The following is a 22373-nucleotide window of genomic DNA, read 5'->3' on the forward strand; positions in this document are numbered from 1 at the left end:
TATTTGGTATAAAGATATTTTTAATGTCAAATATTGATCATCTGTATTGTTTACGAATTAACCTGACTTCAAATTCAATTTATATATTAAATTATATATTATTTATAATTAATTTAAATAATATATCAAATATTAATATATTAAATAATATGGAATAATAAATTATAATTAATTTAAATAATATTAACGAATCTATAAACAAACAATGGATTTCTCAAAGAAACGGAACTAGAAAAATGTGTAATTTTAGTAATTGTCATGTGATAGTTTCGTTATCATAGTTGCACTTTATTTCAATTTATTTTCATGCCAGTGCACTTTCTCCGCTTTTGTCAAGTATACTCGTCATCGTCTAAAAATAATTCCACATGCAAGTGCACATTTTCAAAATTAAATAAAGATTTAAAGAGACGATAAGACAAACAAGTAAGTGGAAATAAAAAAGTAAAAGAACGAAAACACTTTTGTTTCCTTTTCGCGATTTTCCCCAAAACGGTTTCTTAGTTTATCGGTTCGCTACACGCTTCCGTAATCTCAACAAAATTATTTGATTACTTCAACAGCGTGTGCTTTGATTACTTCGAATAATTCTAATGCTCTAATTCTTCTAATTAATGCTAAGGCTCTAATGCTCTATATTTATTATTTATTATGGAAATTTTTGTTACGAGTATTACCTTAATTGGATCAAACATGTCTTCGATCTCGTATTGACGATCCCTGACTTCCTTTAAATAGTATATAGTTTCTAGAAGTGCGTCATAGTCATCTTCGTGTATAGGACGCGAGAAATTTTCCATTGCTGCTTTCAAAAATTCTGCTAAATTCTCCAATCTAAAATGAACGAGAAGCGAAATTTCAATCGTTAAAGTAGTTTTTTGTTCTCTGACATTTTATATCGAACGAAAAAAAAGGTTATGTGTGTATAGTAATTCTATATATATAGAACATTTACAGATTTATAGATCTATAGATCTATAAATGTACGTAGAGAATCTGTATAATATAGAATTATCATATTGGGTAGCCCGGAAAGTTCGTTCCGATTCACATTTCGATTCAATTTACATTTACTGAATTATATAGGTGTCATTTGTTCCACAAACTTTCTCCATCTTTCAGGCAACTTGAATATTCCATCATTCCATAATCTCTTAGGCTTTTCGGCGAAGAACTTTCGAAAAATCGAAACGAACTTTCCGGGAAACCCAATACATCATTATATATCATGATACTAATTATTATAGATGCAATAAAAACAGTGTCTACCTATCATATCCTATGAAAATGAACGAATAAGAAAGATAAAAATTCATAATTACGCGCGGAAGTGAGATATGCTTCTGCAACCTAACCCCAACCTAATTCCAATGTGGCAACGTTGTTCGTTTAGAGAGTGAATATCGATGACAAGTTTCTGATATATTCTATAACTAAGTCTCTACAAGAATTAGAAAATTTTCAACAGTGCATGTAAATGTTGTTATTACGTTAAAAGTTGTTTAATGGAGCAATACATTAAGCATCAAATGAAAGGACAATAGGCGAGCCTAAAATTATATCAAGTCAACGTATTATTCCAGTAATAGATAAATGATCAGTTTCGCTTGAAATGTTTACATTGGTTGCGCGCGCAATAGGTACTTTGATAGTTTCCCGGAATAGTGATTCCGAGCCAAATACTCAGTTTACTATTCAGTTGCACAAATATACAGGATTAGTGCCAACAGCGAACGTTAGGATTGTGGTTTCAGAGAAATCGGCTCTATTTGCAGTTAAAGGTCAACATGTGATTCGCATTCATAGAACTCCCTTTTATAGATTACTCGGATGTCTCAATAATATTTAATTGCATTCGAAACGTCCAATGGGAAGAGTACACGAAGAGTAGGCTGTTAAAGGAACATTCTTCTTAACATTATACCGATATGTTAATATTCTCAAACGAATGAAGTGGGGAATAGAGAAGAAAATAAATTACATTTAAGAATAAGTATATTATTCAATTTTAGTCCTAGTAAAATAAAATATTATTATTATTGTTAATATTATTGATTTTATTTAAACTTGTATCGACAGTGAAGATCATTAGCGATTATTTTTATATTCGCTGGCTTATCAAATTCTGTCTAATATCTTAATTTCTTTACAGAAGTTGATAATCTTTTGTTGAAAAGGCATCCATGCGAGCATATTCTTAAGATTATTGTCGACACTATGCTCTTTTCCTTTATTATGTGAGTTATATTTGCAGTGTTCCGTGTTAGTTATTGCAGTTTGTTCTTTACGACTAAATTCTTGATTTATCTTCAAATCAGAGAAACTAGGGATTAATTTGTGGAGTGAATTTATATCGCCAATTTTTCAGTAACGCGTTTTAGTTTTGTTCGCATATTTTTTGGATATATTTTACAATGTGAAATGACGTGCTGCATATGGGAAGCTGACATGGTTCTTCAGTGGATGCAATTTTTGCTGTTAGATCAGTTAGTTCATTTCCAAAAATAAAATAAAATATTCTAATGGATAATTCTTCTTATATCCTTTAAATACTAATCATTATTTGTTCAATATAAATATTATGCTCTATTCTGTACGACTATTTTTTTTTACTAATGACAATCCTGCTTAAACGAGGTTTGCATACTATACAGCGCGATATTATATTTAGACGATAGCTTAATGATTCTTTAATGTAAAAATAATAGCATGGCATAATAACTTTCGAGCTGGCCAAAATAATCTTTCGTATATAAAACTTGTGCAGTTTATTCGCGTCACGAATGCAAATATGCCATTCAGATTTATGTTTCACTTGCTTATGCGTCCAACTGAAATTGCAAAGTAAAATAATTTCTGGAAAATCGTAGCCGGAATGTTAGTGGTATCAAAATGGCTCAAAATAGATATTTCTCATTAGACGTGGATTAAATTATACGGTATTGGAGAAAACATGTTTACATTTCGTCAGAAGTGTTTAGTATTGATACTCCTGACCAAAACTAATTGCATTAATGTCACGAGTCATTAAATATACGTAGAATACCAGTGCTTCATTAGTTTCCTAGTAAACAATCGTAAATCTAATAAAATGTCGCAATTCTTTTCCGGAATAGCATGGAAAATTATCGATTAGAACAACTTCGATTGCAACGGTTTTAAATGATGTTTAAAAGTGTAATTTTAAACGAGAAGAATTTGATTACTGCATGATAATGTTCTTATTGAAAGATCACAACACAGATTCCTACGTTTTGTATTATGTTCCTTAGGCTTCTCTTCAGTAAATATCTTCAGCTTATTGAAAGATTCTAACAAAGATTTCTTCGTTTTGTATCATACTCCATAGGCTTCTCTTCAGTAAATATCTTCAGCTTATTGAAAGATTACAACATAGATACCTATGTTTTGTATTATATTCCACAGGCTTCTCTTTAGTCAATATGCAGAGCTTGTTGAAAGATCACAACATAGATTTCTACTTTTTGTATCATGTCCCATAAACTTCTCTTCGGCAAATATCTTCAGCTTATTGAAAGATTCTAACAAAGATTTCTTCGTTTTGTATCATACTCCATAGGCTTCTCTTCAGTAAATATCTTCAGCTTATTGAAAGATTACAACATAGATACCTATGTTTTGTATTATATTCCACAGGCTTCTCTTTAGTCAATATGCAGAGCTTGTTGAAAGATCACAACATAGATTTCTACTTTTTGTATCATGTCCCATAAACTTCTCTTCGGCAAATATCTTCAGCTTATTGAAAGATTCTAACAAAGATTTCTTCGTTTTGTATCATACTCCATAGGCTTCTCTTCAGTAAATATCTTCAGCTTATTGAAAGATTACAACATAGATACCTATGTTTTGTATTATATTCCACAGGCTTCTCTTCAGTCAATATGCAGAGCTTGTTGAAAGATCACAACATAGATTTCTACTTTTTGTATCATGTCCCATAAACTTCTCTTCGGCAAATGTCTTCAGCTTATTGAAAGATTCTAACAAAGATTTCTTCGTTTTGTATCATACTCCATAGGCTTCTCTTCGGCAAATATCTTCAGTTTATTGAAAGATTATAACAACAATTCCCACGTTTTGTACCATGTTCCATAGGCTTCTCTTCAGTCAATATGCAAAACTTATTGAAAGATTACAACATAGATACCTATGTTTTATATTATATTCCATAGGCTTGTTTTCAGTCAATATGCAGAGCTTGTTGAAAGATCACAACATAGATTTCTACTTTTTGTATCGTGTCCCATAAGCTTCTCTTCGGCAAATATCTTCAGTTTATTGAAAGACTCTAACAAAAATTTCTTTGTTTTGTATCATGCTCCATAGGCTTCTCTTCAGTAAATATCTTCAGCTTATTGAAAGATCACAACACAGATTTCTACGTTTTGTACAATGTTCCATAGGCTTCTCTTCAGCAAATATCTTCAGCTTATTGAAAGATCACACCTCAGATTCCTACATTTTGTATCACGTTCCTTAGGCTTCTCTTCAGCATATTTGCTGATATTATCTTCAGCTTATTGCAAGATTATAACAAAAATTCCTACGTCTTATATGATGTTCCTTAGGCTTCTCTTCAGTCGATATGCACAGCTTATTGAAAGATCACAACAAAAATTCCTACCTTCTATATCATGTTCCTTAGACTTCTCTTAAGAACATGTCCTCAACTTATTGAAAGATCACACCCCAGATTCCTACATTTTGTAACACGGTCCCTATCGCTTTCTTACTTATCATTTTGGTCAAAACTACAATGCTACGTACTCTATAGACTCAACATTCTAACACGCAAGGACTAGAGAAAGTTAGTTGATATTTCATTTCTTTTCAAAATTATAAATAACTTAGTAGACTAGTCCTCCTTATTTCGACTAATTAATTTCAATGAAGGAATACGTCATTTTCACAACACTCCCGTCTGCCGTAGAATTTTTTAATATCTCAGATTTATCAACCCCATTTATCGTCATATCACCAGAATCTGGAATTATCTGAATAATATTGCTGATCCAGTTGAGTCTTTCGAATCGATCAATAAATGCACAAGAGCGTCTATGAAACTCTTAAAAGACACTGTACTCACTTTTCTGTCTGTACTTTCAAATCTGTATCTTGCTAGATTAATTCTATAATAAAGTATAAATGCTCATAAATATAACATAAATATAAATATAAGTTCTCAATAATAATTCTAATAAAATATCAACATACTTTCTCGAAACAACATAACCTCGAAAAGTATCGATCAGAAGAATTTTAACCGTAAAAATCTTGCAATATCAAATGAAGGTTAAATTTAATAGAAATTTTAAAAATTTAATTACTGTGTGGTTATTCGGTTGACCAGATACTCCTTCAGCACGTTAGCCCATTTGCAAATTATGTTCAAGAGCGTCTGCTTGAAAGGTTTTATGTCAAGTTTCAACCATCGACAAAAGATTTGCTCATTTTGCAGTTGATCGCACTGGTTGTACAGAGACATAAAATAATCTATTTCCCGCTTGAAGTCCGCTAAATCTGGTTTCTTCTCTTTCAGGTTATCTGGGATAAACTCTGGATGATGTTCCATCATTTCCCTTTGTTCGGGACTTACGTATTGAGAAAATCTCAAAAAATAGGATAAATATTCCTGTTTATCGTCTGTCCACAGCCACGAGTAGATTTCGTATATCTGTGGATAATAATTTGTACCAGTAATTCCTTGTCATTAATTATTTGAGGTTATGTCAGAATATACAGGGTGAATCAGTGAATACTATCACTTAGAATAGCTCGTTATTTATTGACTTTAGCAAAAAATGTTTGAAGTGAAACTTGTTGTACTTGAGAAGACCGATTGAATAAATATATTTCGATTTTTTGATGCTTTATGTTTTCTAAGATATCAAGTTAACTTTGTTTTTTTAACGATTATTTTTAACATCATATTTTTTAGATACTCCGTTGTAGCGGCTAAAAAGACCAATTCAACGAGCTAGAATAAGCTGACCTTCAGTTGAACTTGAAACCCAAAACGAAACGAGAATTCGTCAAGAGTAACCTGTCTTGAATTCAAAAATTTACAAAAACTCAACATCACAGTGATATCTCAGAAAATATAAGATTAGAATACAAGAAATAATTAAAATATATTCATCCGGCCTGGCTTCTTAAATAAATAAATTGCATTTCAATGGTTGAAATAAGAGAAATAAGAAATACGGTAATTTTTATGAAAATGTTAAATTCAAGTTCAGATAATTACATATACATGTCCTTTCACTTCTATTAAGGCCAGTTTTGCTCGATTGCAAGTTTCTTCCAACATAAACACGATACCTTCCTCTTCAGCAACATCGAGCTTCGACGATGAAAATACAATTAATATAGTTTGTATGGAAGGAAAAATTAGTCGACTATTAATGTTTTATCAAAAATTGTTCTATTAAAAATTGTAAAAACAATTGTCAATATACTAGTTAGAAACATCAGTGATAAATAATATACCGCGTAATTTTCTCGACCTTCATGCAACTCAGGATCGACGCGTGGTATGAGGGTGCCCATTTTCATCATTTCAAGTAGAAGTGACTCGAAGAAAGCATAGAAACCTTCCGGGTCATCTAATTCCACTGGCGGTCGGAAAACAATACTAGGGTTCTATCAACATATAAACCAGCAGAGAGAATGATTAAAGAATTGTTGCATTAGGTATATGCACGTGCTTCATTTAACAATAAGAATTTTACGTATTTATAAAAATAGAAAATTGTAACATATAATTTAGTATTGTAAAAGTTTTTAATATTTATTAGTTGTATGTTGATTAGACGTATATGAAAGTGATACTTAATTTATGTTAGTAACATATTAAGGTCGTGTCTAGATTTCATGTCCTTTTAACCCTTTTTTTCACTTAAAAGGTAAAGATATATAGTTAAAAAAAATCGAGTGTTTTTAAATAGTTCGACATAGTCACATCTGCAGAAATACTCACCTCCAAACACATCTGAATCTCAAACGAAGGAAATATTTCGCCTTCAGGATCAGTTTCGTCGAGAATGTAACAAATACTGCGAAAATAATAATAAATGATTGTTTAATTCTTATCAAACGTTGCATAAAGTGTTGTTTTAATGTTGCAAAGACTTAAAAGAGTAGCCACATTTAGATGAATATTAAATGTTATAAAACGTTTATTTTTCAATATCTAAATTATTAGATAGTAAAATGGAAATAATGTTTTTCATGGTGGCAATCTGAATTTAAAAATGTGGAAACACGTAAAATTAAAGCTGTTATCCAGACGCAAAATATTTTGCGCTCTATAATTCTGTTGATTCATAATAATATTTATTTTTATAATACTTAACAATTTTTAATTTAGTTCATTGTTGGTGGGAATTATATAGTACATATATGTTGGAAACAATATCAAATTCGTTTAAAATTTCGTTTTTCAGAGAATTGACTTTAAAAAATTGTCTGATACCAGTACTATTGTATTTCGTTATAAACAAATATATCTACTACTTATGTTTGCGTTTATCCCATAACGTAAAGAAGAACAAATAATGAAACAAAATGTTCATGCACGTATTCTGGTTTTTATTCTGTCCATTAGATGTGGGATATTATATTTGTCTTCTGATTCTGTCGTACGTCTTTTGTATTCCGGGATGTCCTATCAAGTCATGATTTTCTATTAGTATTTGTCCTATCTCTTCTTCACTTAAACTCTGTATTGGTTCGTAAGCAAACTCTATGTCGTCGCGTTGGTCATTGAAAAATAAAAGAGGTCTTTTTATGTGTGCTTTGTCTTGTGCGTTTAAGCTGTTGTCTCCTATTCCTATCTTTCTATTTGTTTTGAGTACGTTTGATATTTTCTGTAACCGTGCGGTTTCGTCATATGGGCCTAGATTCAGCTCTTTATATCATGGCTGTCCGCCTGTGGCTTCGCCCGCACAATATTTAAATTTCTGTTCACTGCTATCTATTCGAACACCTTTTAGGAGGTGATTTTCAAAAAACCCTCAAACGCGTTTTTTTTTATTTTTTTATTTTATTTTTAATGGGGAATTTGTTCGCCAAATTTCCAGCTGAAGTGGATGTGCAAATACACTTATCTTTTGAGAAAAAAACCTATTTCTTCTTTTTATTCCCACGAAAGTTGAATTTCGAAAAACGCTGAAACGTCTGCCTACTTTTAATGAGAAGCTCGTCTATCAAATTTCATATCTCCAGTTTTAGCGCTTATTCTTTGAGAAGAAAACGTATCTCTTTTTCATATATTATACATAAGAGTTGAACTTTGAAAAAGTCGAATTTCACGCGCCCCACTTTAGCAATGCATAGGATGTGAGCATCCTTTAAAAAAATTGTTTCTTCGACCATTCGCGGGGTACGTCAACGGGAGTCGTAAATTCCCGTTACGATTAGATAATCGACGCCACGAACTGATCGATCCCCTTATTTCTGTTAGGATAATAGGGGGTGGTTCAATTGAGTTTACACCGAATTAACACATATAAATTACAGTTTATTCCAACAACTTTATATAGAAGCTAATTACGCTGATGCGTATGTACAAGTTAAGTAAGTGATTGATCTAAGGGTAGAAACCTGGTAAAGATGTGTTGACTATTCTAACGATGAAGAATAAGTGAAGTTCAGAGACGATGCTGTATCGGAGGAAAGCTAGTGATGGGTGTGTGTCTGGCACACGGGACCATCGGATTTGTTGATGAAAATTTTAGTTAGGAAAGTGAGGGCAATGGACATTGCTTCCGATTGGATAATAAGAAGGTTGGGCTGGGCGTTAACGAATGAATCAGTCGCTCTAGTGTTATATACAGGGAGGTTGGTAACTGGTGGTACAAGCGGAAAGGGGGTGATTCTACGCGAAAAAAGAAGTCGAAAATATAGAATAAAAATTTTTCGTTTGAGGCTTTGTTTTCGAGAAAATCGATTTTGAATTTTCGCTCGGTACGCGTGCACTTTATCACGTCTCGTTATAACGGATCTCACTGTAGATTGTTGTCTCAATGGAAAAATTAAAAAAAAAAATTTTTATTCTATATTTTCGACTTCTTTTTTCGCGTAGAATCACCCCCTTTCCGCTTGTACAACCAGTTACCAACCACCCTGTATATATACAGGGTGTACTGAAAATTGTGGTACAAGCCGAAAGAGGGTGATAGCTCATGCAAAAGTAAGTCGAAAATGTAGAGTAGCAATTTTCGATACAAGGCTCCGTTTTCGAGAAAATCAATTATAAAATTTCGTCCGCCTGACTCCCGTTATTTTTCAAGTACACGCGTACCTAAATGATGGAACCCTATAACCCATATTTTTAAAAAGCTACATAATATTTTACACATCTGGATGCACGTGCACAAATACCATTGCTCTTCACGTAAATTTATATTATATTTATATGACATAGATAATATTATATTTTTATATACTTTTTGTAAATGAATATTCAGTAATAGAAAAAGTTACTTCAGCCAACGCTCAAACCGCGTTTAGTGCACTCGTTCTCGTCAAATAAGAAAGAAAAACGAAACATTACGAGGCAAAACGGGAAGACACGGTCCCACCACGTCACCGGAACAATCGGCGCAGCAAGGGCGACGCACCGCACCGTACAACCCAGGAGGCCCGGCGCCTCCAACACCGCCAAGGGGGGACCGAGCACCGGACGGACGCCCCACCGGATGCTCCGCGGAGGAACGCACGAGCACCCCACCCACCACAAAAGAAAACAGGCCGCCACCCATAAACATACTCCTACAAGACCCCAAGGACACGGTAACACTCATAGAGAAAGTAGCAAACATCAAGCAATTTCATATCAAAAGAATACACTCAGGTAAACACGCACTTTACCTCCGAAACCTATCCGACTTCCATAAAGCGAAACAAACACTCCTCTCAACGAACACAACCTTTTACACATACACACCCAAAATAGAGAAACACCATACATACTTGCTAAAAGGTTTAGACAATAGCTACACGGAAACAGAAATACTCACAGACCTACAAGCTCATACGCAGAAATACTGCAACCATACTTTCCGCTGCGTTAAATGCGCAGGCTCTCACTCCACTGACCAGTGCGCCAAATCACCGGAAACCCCAGCGAAATGCATCCACTGCCAAGGGGACCACCCTGCCAACTACAAAGGCTGCCCAGCATATAAAACACTATACACGAACAGGTACCCTAAGCCCAGAGCAAAAGAGGTATCCAACCAAACACCCAGCCCGCCGAAATTCACGACTACCCCAACCCCCTCAAGCAACCAAACGCACAGTCCTACCAAATTCATCTCCACCTCAACCTCCTTTGCCCAAGCAGTACAAGGCATCCAAAACAACCCGAACAGCCAAAGGAACCTTCCCCAAAACAGTGACCCCAACCCACCAAACACAGACAACTCCTCAAGGCTTGAAAAGCTAATAGAGAAACAATCTGAGCAAATAAATCACTTGCTATCGCTACTAACACTCATCGTGGAAAAATTAGCACGCCCCGACTCAAAATAAAATCAAGGCGCATAGCACTCTGGAACGCCAACGGTCTAGCGCAACACAAACTTGAACTAGAACTCTTCTTAAAACACCAGCAAATCGACGTAATGCTCGTGTCGGAAACCCACTTCACCGACAAGAGCTACCTGAAAATAAATGGTTACAAATTCTACCATACCCAACACCCCAGCGGAAAGGCCCACGGTGGCACCGGAATAATAATCAAAGCAAGTATTAAGCACTACGAACTCCCATCATTCCAGAAAGACTACCTCCAAGCAACAAACGTAGCAATAGAAGACTGTCATGGCTCAATCACCACCTCAGCAGTATACTGCCCTCCCAGACACTCCATCGCCAAAGAAGACTTTGATAACTTCCTGGACACCCTGGGCAACAGATTCATAGTTGGAGGAGACTATAACGCCAAGCACATCCAATGGGGCAGCAGACTGGTTACAGCAAGAGGCAAAAACCTCTTAAACAGCATAACAAACAACAACCTCAACTACCTCACCACATACGAACCCACATACTGGCCCACTGACACCAACAAAATACCCGACCTTCTCGACTTCTTCATAACTAAAAATATCCCATCAAGACACGTCCAGATCAACTCCTCGGCTGATCTCTCCTCTGATCATTCTCCCGTGATAGCAACAGTCAGTTCAACAATCATCGAGAATACACCTAATGGCACCATTCACAACCAACACACCAACTGGCAGCTCTTCAGAGAAGTCTTTACACACTCAACCTCAGCCTTCACCCCACTAAAAACAAAGGAAGATATCGAAGCAGCCACGGAATACTTAAACACGAGCATAATAAACGCAATCCGCCTCTCCACACCGACAAAGCCATCTAACAGCAAACAGGAATACCCCCATTACATACTAAAAAAAATAGCAGAAAAACGAAGACTAAGAAGAGTATGGCAGACCCATAGAACACCGGAGGACAAACGCAAACTTAACAACGCAACTAGAAAGCTATCCAGAACCCTAAGAAACTATAAAAACGACTGTTTCCATAAATACCTCGCCAGCTTGTCCCCCACAGCCGACGCCAACTACTCACTATGGAAGGCCTCCAGGAAACTCACACGCCCCCCACAAATAATCCCACCTATCCGCCGTCCGCAAGGTGGATGGGCGCGAAGCCCCATAGAAAAAGCCGACCTGTTTGCAAAACACTTGTCAAAAGTATTCAAACCCCATTCCCCCCAAACCGCCGCGGACGTTACTGAATACCTGCACACCCCCTTCCAAATGTCCCCTCCTATCGAACCCTTCTCCTCTGCTGAGACTATAGAAACAATCAGTCGCCTAAACCCCAAGAAAGCAGCAGGACACGACCTAATAGGCAATAGAGCAATCAAGGAACTTCCCACAAAAGGGATAGCACTCATCACATCGATTTTTAATGCTATCCTTCGCCTGGAACACTATCCTAAGGCTTGGAAAATCTCATTGATTACCCTCATCCCTAAACCCGGTAAACCGATATACGAAACCTGCTCCTATCGCCCAATCAGTCTTTTACCTACCCTGTCCAAACTATTCGAGAAGATGCTCACGAACCGACTCCTTCCAATCCTGGAGAACTTGAAAACACTCCCAGATCACCAATTCGGCTTCCGAAAACATCATTCTACAGTAGAGCAAATCCACCGCCTAACGCATACGATCAGCCAAACACTCGAAAAGAAAAAATATTGCTCAGCGGTCTTCCTAGACATCCAACAGGCATTCGATAAAGTATGGCATGAAGGGCTACTATACAAACTTAAAAAGATCCTACCCCACCCCTACTACTCCATCCTAAAATCTTACCTAACCAATAGACAATTCATGGTTAAATACCTAGACGCCACTTCCGCAACATTCCCAATAGAAGCCGGCATACCCCAAGGTAGTGTCCTCGGACCCCTACTGTACTCCATCTACACTGCCGACCTACCCATATCAAATGATATAACAATAGCGACATTTGCAGACGACACAGCGCTATTAGCTTCCCACGCTGACCCGGTAATAGCCTCATCCACTCTCCAGCGAAGTCTCGACTCCATGGAAAAGTGGTTTCACAAATGGGGCTTCAAAGTCAACGAAAAGAAATCCACACATGTAACCTTCACGCTCCGAAAACAAACCTGCCCCCAGGTCACCATCAACAATGCAACAGTTCCTAGCAGGGACACAGTCCGATACCTGGGCATGACCCTGGACAGGAGACTAACGTGGAAGACACACATCTCAGATAAAAGGAAGCAACTAAAGGACAAACTAAAAAAACTCTATTGGCTCACGGGCCGACGCTCCAAACTAAATATACAGAATAAAATTACCCTCTACAAGACCGTAATAAAACCTGTCTGGACCTACGGAATCCAACTATGGGGAACAGCAAGCAACTCCAACATAGAAATACTCCAACGCTTTCAATCGAAAACGCTAAGATCCCTAATTGACGCACCTTGGTATGTAACTAATGAAACGATACACCGCGACCTCAAGATACCCACCGTCAAAGAGGAAATAGCAAAATATAGCAACAGATACAGCAAAAGAATCAACAAACACCAAAACCCCCTAATCACTGGACTACTCCACACGACGGACCAGACTCGCAGGCTGAAGAGGCACTACCCGCTAGATCTAAACGTCAGATTCACTTAATTATCCAAATTAAGCATATGCACTTACTTATAATACTTATAAATTATATCTAGCTATAATAGTATTAACTCATTGTAAATAAATAGCCATGTCACTGCGCCACGCCAGAAAAATTACTGAAAATTCTCAACGCGAGAATTGATTGTAATTTCAACAAATAAATAAAAAAACTACCTCACCACATACGAACCCACATACTGGCCCACTGACACCAACAAAATACCCGACCTTCTCGACTTCTTCATAACAAAAAATATCCCATCAAGACACGTCCAGATCAACTCCTCGGCTGATCTCTCCTCTGATCATTCTCCCGTGATAGCAACAGTCAGTTCAACAATCATCGAGAATACACCTAATGGCACCATTCACAACCAACACACCAACTGGCAGCTCTTCAGAGAAGTCTTTACACACTCAACCTCAGCCTTCACCCCACTAAAAACAAAGGAAGATATCGAAGCAGCCACGGAATACTTAAACACGAGCATAATAAACGCAATCCGCCTCTCCACACCGACAAAGCCATCTAACAGCAAACAAGAATATCCCCATTACATACTAAAAAAAATAGCAGAAAAACGAAGACTAAGAAGAGTATGGCAGACCCATAGAACACCGGAGGACAAACGCAAACTTAACAACGCAACTAGAAAGCTATCCAGAACCCTAAGAAACTATAAAAACGACTGTTTCCATAAATACCTCGCCAGCTTGTCCCCCACAGCCGACGCCAACTACTCACTATGGAAGGCCTCCAGGAAACTCACACGCCCCCCACAAATAATCCCACCTATCCGCCGTCCGCAAGGTGGATGGGCGCGAAGCCCCATAGAAAAAGCCGACCTGTTTGCAAATCACTTGTCAAAAGTATTCAAACCCCATTCCCCCCAAACCGCCGCGGACGTTACAGAATACCTGCACACCCCCTTCCAAATGTCCCCTCCTATCGAACCCTTCTCCTCTGCTGAGACTCTAGAAACAATCAGTCGCCTAAACCCCAAGAAAGCAGCAGGACACGACCTAATAGGCAATAGAGCAATCAAGGAACTTCCCACAAAAGGGATAGCACTCATCACATCGATTTTTAATGCTATCCTTCGCCTGGAACACTATCCTAAGGCTTGGAAAATCTCATTGATTACCCTCATCCCCAAACCCGGTAAACCGATATACGAAACCTGCTCCTATCGCCCAATCAGTCTTTTACCTACCCTGTCCAAACTATTCGAGAAGATGCTCACGAACCGACTCCTTCCAATCCTAGAGAACTTGAAAACACTCCCAGATCACCAATTCGGCTTCCGAAAACATCATTCTACAGTAGAGCAAATCCACCGCCTAACTCATACGATCAGCCAAACACTCGAAAAGAAAAAATATTGCTCAGCGGTCTTCCTAGACATCCAACAGGCATTCGATAAAGTATGGCATGAAGGGCTACTATACAAACTTAAAAAGATCCTACCCCACCCCTACTACTCCATCCTAAAATCTTACCTAACCAATAGGCAATTCATGGTTAAATACCTAGACGCCACTTCCGCAACATTCCCAATAGAAGCCGGCATACCCCAAGGTAGTGTCCTCGGACCCCTACTGTACTCCATCTACACTGCCGACCTACCTATATCAAATGACATAACAATAGCGACATTTGCAGACGACACAGCGCTATTAGCTTCCCACGCTGACCCGGTAATAGCCTCATCCACTCTCCAGCGAAGTCTCGACTCCATGGAAAAGTGGTTTCACAAATGGGGCTTCAAAGTCAACGAAAAGAAATCCACACATGTAACCTTCACGCTCCGAAAACAAACCTGCCCCCAGGTCACCATCAACAATGCAACAGTTCCTAGCAGGGACACAGTCCGATACCTGGGCATGACCCTGGACAGGAGACTAACGTGGAAGACACACATCTCAGATAAAAGGAAGCAACTAAAGGACAAACTAAAAAAACTCTATTGGCTCACGGGCCGACGCTCCAAACTAAATATACAGAATAAAATTACCCTCTACAAGACCGTAATAAAACCTGTCTGGACCTACGGAATCCAACTATGGGGAACAGCAAGCAACTCCAACATTGAAATACTCCAACGCTTTCAATCGAAAACGCTAAGATCCCTAATTGACGCACCTTGGTATGTAACCAATGAAACAATACACCGCGACCTCAAGATACCCACCGTCAAAGAGGAAATAGCAAAATATAGCAACAGATACAGCAAAAGAATCAACAAACACCAAAACCCCCTAATCACTGGACTACTCCATACGACGGACCAGACTCGCAGGCTGAAGAGGCACTACCCGCTAGACCTAAACGTCAGATTCACTTAATTATCCAAATTAAGCATATGCACTTACTTATAATCCTTATAAATTATACCTAGCTATAATAGTATTAACTTATTGTAAATAAATAGCCATGTCACTGCGCCACGCCAGAAAAATTACTGAAAATTCTCAACGCGAGAATTGATTGTAATTTCAACAAATAAATAAAAACCTACAAGCTCTACAAATAGACGACGTCCAGTTTACAAAAGTCTCACGATTTACGACAAAAAAATCAAGGGAGAACAATATATTGCTCCCAATCTACATAATACAGCTATCCCCCGACAGCAATATAAGCAAGCTACTAAAAATAAACCATTTTAACTACTACAAGATAAAATGGGAAAAAATAATAAAAAAACAGGATGACATAACTCAATGCCACAAATGCCAGCGACTAGGCCACACAGCGCAAAACTGCAACCTAAACTACCGCTGTGTTAAATGCAGTGAGCCCCATGGCCCAGGCGACTGCAAAATAAAAAGGGAAAACGCAGTAACCAAAGACAAAATATTCTGCGTCAACTGCAAAAACTACGGACACCCCGCGTCATACAAAGGTTGCCCCAAACTCGTAGAGCTTCGTAAAAAGCTAGCCGACAAAATCAAAAAAGACAAAGAAGCAAAGACACAACGGATTGCCCGAATAAGCCGCAAATACATCCCAGAACTAAAGTTCTCCGACGTAGCGAAGCAGCAAACAACACCAAATCAAATAACCAAAATCTTCCCACAATCAGCAAACTTAGATCCGCGTTCAAGCCAAAGCCCAATCACAACCGATAACTCCCCCCATCTAAACATCATAAACGTTATCGAAGACTTTAAAAAAGGTATCCTCCAAGCGTTAAAAGAACAACAAATGCAATTAAACGAAATAAAAAACACCCTATCAACGCACGAAGAAAGGTTCGACGCCATCTTCAACACCTTCAATAGCACAGACGACGAATAACCAAAACACGCCAAACCAACAATCACAGCAAAAAACACATAAATTTAACCTAAAACATCTGAAAATAATCGCAATAAATGCTAACTCTTTAATCTCAAACCAAAAAAGATACAGTATGCTAACCCTACTAAATAAAGAAGCCCCCGATATGGTACTCATCTCAGAAACAAAACTAAACAAAAGACACAAGGTACACTTCAAAAACTACACCATGATAAGACACGACAGACCGAACGCCAGCCAAGGAGGAGGAACAGCGATCCTCATAAAAAACCCCATAAAACACAAAACGATCCTAATTGATAAAATAACAAGTTTCAGAACCTTAGAAACAACGATCATAAAAATAAAAATAAGCAATAAGGAAAATTTATTCATCACTGCAGCCTACGCAACCCACGGAACCCAGAAAGAATTTAACTGCGAATTCAATAACCTCTTCGAACTCTTGCAGCTCAATAAACCGGAAAACTACTATATAATAGCAGGAGACCTTAACGCGAAACATACAAGCTGGGAAAACGAAATAAACAACACGAGAGGCAACTTCATTAGAAACTGGCTAGACAATAAAAGCATCCACTACAAAACAAACCTATACAGCTCCGAGCTACCCTCTTACCCAAAAGGAGGCTCATACCTGGACATATGCCTAGCAGATGCGCGACTAAAATTCCAAAACCTACGTCCAAATAATACCGTAAAAACCTTAGCCTATGACAGTGACCATAACGCCCTAGTATTTCAAATTAACAAAAACACATCTGACTTCCTAACACTCGAAACCCAGACCGAGACACCCAGGTACAACTACAAAAAGACGGACTGGAAAAAGTTCCAAAACACACTCGAACAAAACTGCGACCTAAAGATCTACAACAACGTCAACCTAACAAACAGACAAATCGACTCATTCTTAGACGAAATAGAAAAACACACACAAATCGCTCTCCAAAAATCCGTGCCAATCATAAAACAAAAAAATTCATGCGAGCCCTATATAAACAATAAAATAAAAGATCTACAGCGAGATAAAAGCTACATACTGTCCAAAATAAACAATATAAAACTCAACTATTCCTACGACAAAAGAGAAGAATTAGAATTCCTAAAGTTCCTACTACACAGAATAAAAACGCAACTGAAACAAGAATTCGCAATTTCTATAAACCATTACTGGACAAACAAAATAAAAAACATCTCCAAGAACGACTCAGCCAACATGTTCCCACAAATAAATCAAATCTTTAGACCAAAAGAACGGGGCCCCACCCCACCTCTCAAATTGCCCCCAGAAAATGCCCCCCTCATCCAAGAAGCAGGTATAACGATACACAACACCATCAAAGACACCGAGGGCAACTTCATAATACCCAAAACAATAGAAAAACTAGACATCATCGGCACCCACTTTTCCAAAATACATACGCAAAACGAACACATGGGCCGAGAACAACTAAACAGAATTATCATCGCCGAAACAAACAAACTCAAAAATGAAATGGAACAAGACAAAATGCTAAACAAAACAGTCTGCACATTCTCAAACGAAAACACCGCAGACAATCCCAAACAACCAGATCCAGAAATAAACTACTTCACAAACTACAATCAACTAAACACAATCCTCTCCAAACTAAACAACAAAAAATCCTTCGGCTTCGACGGCATCCCAAACACCCTACTCAAGCGTCTACCGAACAAAATAAAATGGTACTACACGGTACTCTTCAACAATGCTCTAAACAACACATACTCCCCCAGAAAATGGAAAAAAGCCAAACTGATAGCCATAACAAAAAAGAACAAAGACGGCTCATCGCCCGCAAACCTACGACCCATAAGTCTCCTCCCCAACATAAGCAAAGTATTTGAAATAACCATAAACAATCCCCTAACCTCCTTCTGCACAAAAAACAACATAATCCCAAAGAATCAATTCGGCTTCCGACACAAACATTCCACAATCCACGCAATAAACAAACTCACGTCGGACATCTGCTGGGCTCTAAACGCAAAACAACGAGTAGCCGCCTGTCTAATAGACCTCGAAAAAGCTTTCGACACAGTCTGGATCCCAGGTCTCATATACAAACTGAACAAAAAAAAGTTCCCTAAACACCTGACTAAAATGGTCTGGGACATGATCACAAACAGAACATTCGTAATGACTGAAGGTTCACACTCATCAAGCAAAGAATTCTCCATAAAAAACGGCCTACAACAAGGTACAGTAAATTCCCCGTTACTCTTCAGTATCTACAACAGTGACTTACTAAACCTCTTTGATCTCAATACATCCACCCATAAACGCTCCATAGCCTCCGCAGACGACCTAATCATATACGTAACAGGCCGCAAAACCAAAACTATAAAAACGGAACTTCAAGAACTTTTTGAGAAAATAGACGACTATTACCACGCATGGAAACTAAAAATCAACATAAGCAAATGCAAAACCATACTGTTTAGACCCAAGTCAAGTGAAATCGGCCCAATAGAAAGAGAACACCGCAAAAAATTTCAGATAAGAGAAAAAACAGACAAAGGGGCCCTCATACCACACAAAAATTGCGTAAAATACTTAGGGGTAAACATAGATTACAAATTAAATTACAAGCAGCACACCGAAATTCAACTTACCAAGGCCAATAAAGCATTTTGGAAAATGAAAAATCTATTCCACTCCAAACATCTCGACAGGAAAGTAAAAATTGTATGCTATCAAGCACTAATCAGACCAATCATAACCTACGGCTGCTCAATCTGGTACAACATATCAGCCTCCCAAATGGAAAAAATTCGCATATTCGAAAGAAAATGCATCAGAGCCTGCTTGAGTACCTACAGATCCGAACACAGCGGATTCAAAAAATATATAAAAAACAAAATAATATACGACCTAGCCCACGTTCACCGCATAGACTGTCACATCCTAAAGCTAATACGAAACCACTTCGCGCAAGCGGCAAAGATAAAAGAAAATAGTTTAATCTTCAGTTGCTTATTTCCAAATGACGCATATTACAAAAACACTCTGACAACAGGCTACATCCCGCCAGAAGCTTTCCCATACCTTGAAGGAAAAAACTACCTACAAGACCAAAATAACATTCCGATAATTTATCACATAAAAAGAAAAATAGGGACCCAAACTATACTTTACGAAGAAAACCTAGATGGCCAGTCCGCAGACACTAGATGGAGATACAACATGGCCCTCCCTCTGAAAGACACCAAAGACAAACATAGAAAAAATTCAAAAAAATATTGGTGGATACCGAATCCATAATAAAATAAGAGAGAAAATCCACTAAACCGATAAAACTCAATTCTGCCCCCGTACAACACAGGTGCAAACATTGTAATCATTGCAATTCTTCTTCTTTTAAAAGAAACTTATTTATTCAATATCCCCCTCCCTCTCCCCTTACCCCACCCCGCCCCCAAACACCACAGCACCCAAAAATATACTACCGAAGCGTCCTGTTTTGCGACCCAGTTTCCAGGACAAAAACAACAAGTAAGAACAAAACCACATAGAAGCTCCGCTCCTCCAGCGGCTTAAACCAAAAGATATATCCAACACGAAAAATGTAAAGCGTCAACAACATATTACAGCATGGCTACGTAGTACCGTTGCGTATCGGTACCTCTGCCTAAGATACCATTATATAAATTCACCGTTTATTGTGAACACTATAATGTATTCAAAATTGTATATTGGGTTTTAAATAAACAGCTTAAAAAAAAAAAAAAAAAAAGCACTCGTTCTCGTCCGATCACGAAAGTTAAGCAGCGCTGGGCACGGATAGTACTTGGATGGGTGACCGCCTGGGAACTCCGTGTGGTGTTGGCTTCTTTTTTCCAATCTTTTTACTTTTTTTTAATAATCTATTTTTAATAATCTACTTTAAACTTTTGATCTTAAATCTTTTGATATTACACGACTATTACCATACATTATATCATTCTCCCATACACGTACAAATAAATTATCACATGTCTTAAAATTAAGAGGTCACGTTTCTTGATATGCTAAAATTTTATAACAGATTAATATCAAAAATTGTTATTCTATATTTTCGACTTTGCAGGAAAGTTACCCCCATTCGGCTTGTACTACCGAACGAAGTACCTAAGTACGAAGAAACCTATTCAACCGACTGTCGTTACCTCCCAAGTAAATATGAAAATATGAAAGATTGTTATTCCATATACGCGACTATTGTTACGCGGGGAATCACCTCCATTTGATTTGTATTACCGAACATAGTAGCTAAGTACGAAGAAATCCGTTTAATCTTAGACAGCGAAATATGTCGTAAACTGAGCTCGATAACTTCATCGAAAAATATGTCGAACGTCATCATTCAAGATATCCTGACAAAAGTTTTGAGACAAAATCTACACAAATTCGACAGTTAATAGCCGCAGTGAAGTTGGAAGGGACGCAGTCCAATGATTTTGTCTTTGACATTGAATGTTCCAGCTTAAACATGTAAGCTCCAACGATATTGATTGAGCACCTGTCGCAACCAATGTGATGTAACTGTGGCGGAGGTTGTCGCTGCCAGGTGAAAAGAGAGTTTTGCGTTTCGTCCCGGGACTACCGGTGGACTCGTCAGTAAGGCTATGCCCGGTAATCCCTGCCTTAGACGTAGAGGGAGTCTCGCTAGGTGCGGTATTTGTATCATTCGCCCGTATATTCGACCGCTAGCGAGATAGACAGACTCGTTGTCGCCGTAGCCCTCTGATGTTGGCGGTTGGTACCCGCGGATGATTGGTGCCCGGGAGATGTTGCGCCGCATTGGTGCCTCGACCTGTCGGCGTCCTATTGATACCGATCCGCCACATAACCAATAATGACAATTGCATGTATTGGGACATCCACTGCTATGAAATCTTGTTTCGTTGCATTTGTCCAATGCTGATATGTGAATCCAAATGGACCATTCCCAAGGTAACTAAAAGTCTAGGATGATTAGGATCTTGTATTTGGTTTCTTCGTCTTTGCTGATGTAATGAATTTTGTAGAGATTTCCTTATTATTTATATAATCCAATATTTGTTATTTTTCGAGCATTCGAATGGTGATGAGTATTAGAAAATCGCTGAGCATAAAAACGGGAAGCATATCGGTAATTTGCATGGCGTTCACCGAAGGTATAGAGCTGCCATTCGCCTAATGGGTTTCCCCTAATTTTTAGTAGTTTCAATAGCGCCCGGAGATGCCCGGTGAGATTTTCTGTAGTCATCCGGGTTCACCGATATATTCCAGTTTGATTGCTAAATTTGTAATAAAGTTCAATTAAAACAAAATTAATAGTTGTGTTACGACACGAACTATAGTTATTTTATCACCCAACCCTCAAGTTTACGTGACACTCGCTTGCTGTCGAAACTATCAGCCTCCACTGACCACCCGCGTCATTATGCTGTGACACCCAACAGATCTCACAAAGGACATAACCTAACAAGCAAACACTCACCTCAATAAAGAAATAAATCAATCAAACTCGAAGATGATACCTCATTGGGGGTAGCCATCCACATGTTATATTATTATACGACTAAGCTATAATATTTTACCAAATGTCCTACTGGACAAATTGTAAAATTCAAATAAATAAATAAAGAAAGAAAAAAAAAATCATGCTGTGTGTACGTTGCGTACGGTGTTGTTGCACGCGTTAGAGCCACCTATACTAATATACTGGATAGCAATGCATTCGTTTTTCTATGATGACTTCCAAGTACTGCGTTTTTAGACGCATTAGAAGCAGTCTAAATGCAAACGCAGTGCTATCCGGTTACAATTTATATTGGGTTTGGTATAATTT

General features: G+C 37.9%; 1 protein-coding gene across 3 annotated transcripts in view; it reads right to left on the reverse strand.

The window, feature by feature from the left end:
* LOC117237447 (dynein beta chain, ciliary-like) overlaps positions 1–22373 on the reverse strand; it is a 72886-nt gene that overhangs the window by 20511 nt on the left and 30002 nt on the right. For all 3 annotated transcript variants that reach the window (XM_033501417.1, XM_033501418.1, XM_033501419.1), the window contains 5 exons: positions 7004–7079; positions 6514–6666; positions 6272–6367; positions 5352–5698; positions 678–834 (listed from right to left, as the gene is read on the reverse strand). In XM_033501417.1, the coding sequence (XP_033357308.1) occupies positions 678–834; positions 5352–5698; positions 6272–6367; positions 6514–6666; positions 7004–7079 (829 nt within the window). The remainder of the gene's footprint in view (positions 1–677; positions 835–5351; positions 5699–6271; positions 6368–6513; positions 6667–7003; positions 7080–22373) is intronic.

Source organism: Bombus vosnesenskii, unplaced genomic scaffold, assembly GCF_011952255.1.
Source record: "Bombus vosnesenskii isolate JDL3184/JDL3185 unplaced genomic scaffold, Bvos_JDL3184-5_v1.1 scf7180000013371, whole genome shotgun sequence".
NCBI lineage: Eukaryota > Metazoa > Arthropoda > Insecta > Hymenoptera > Apidae > Bombus > Bombus vosnesenskii.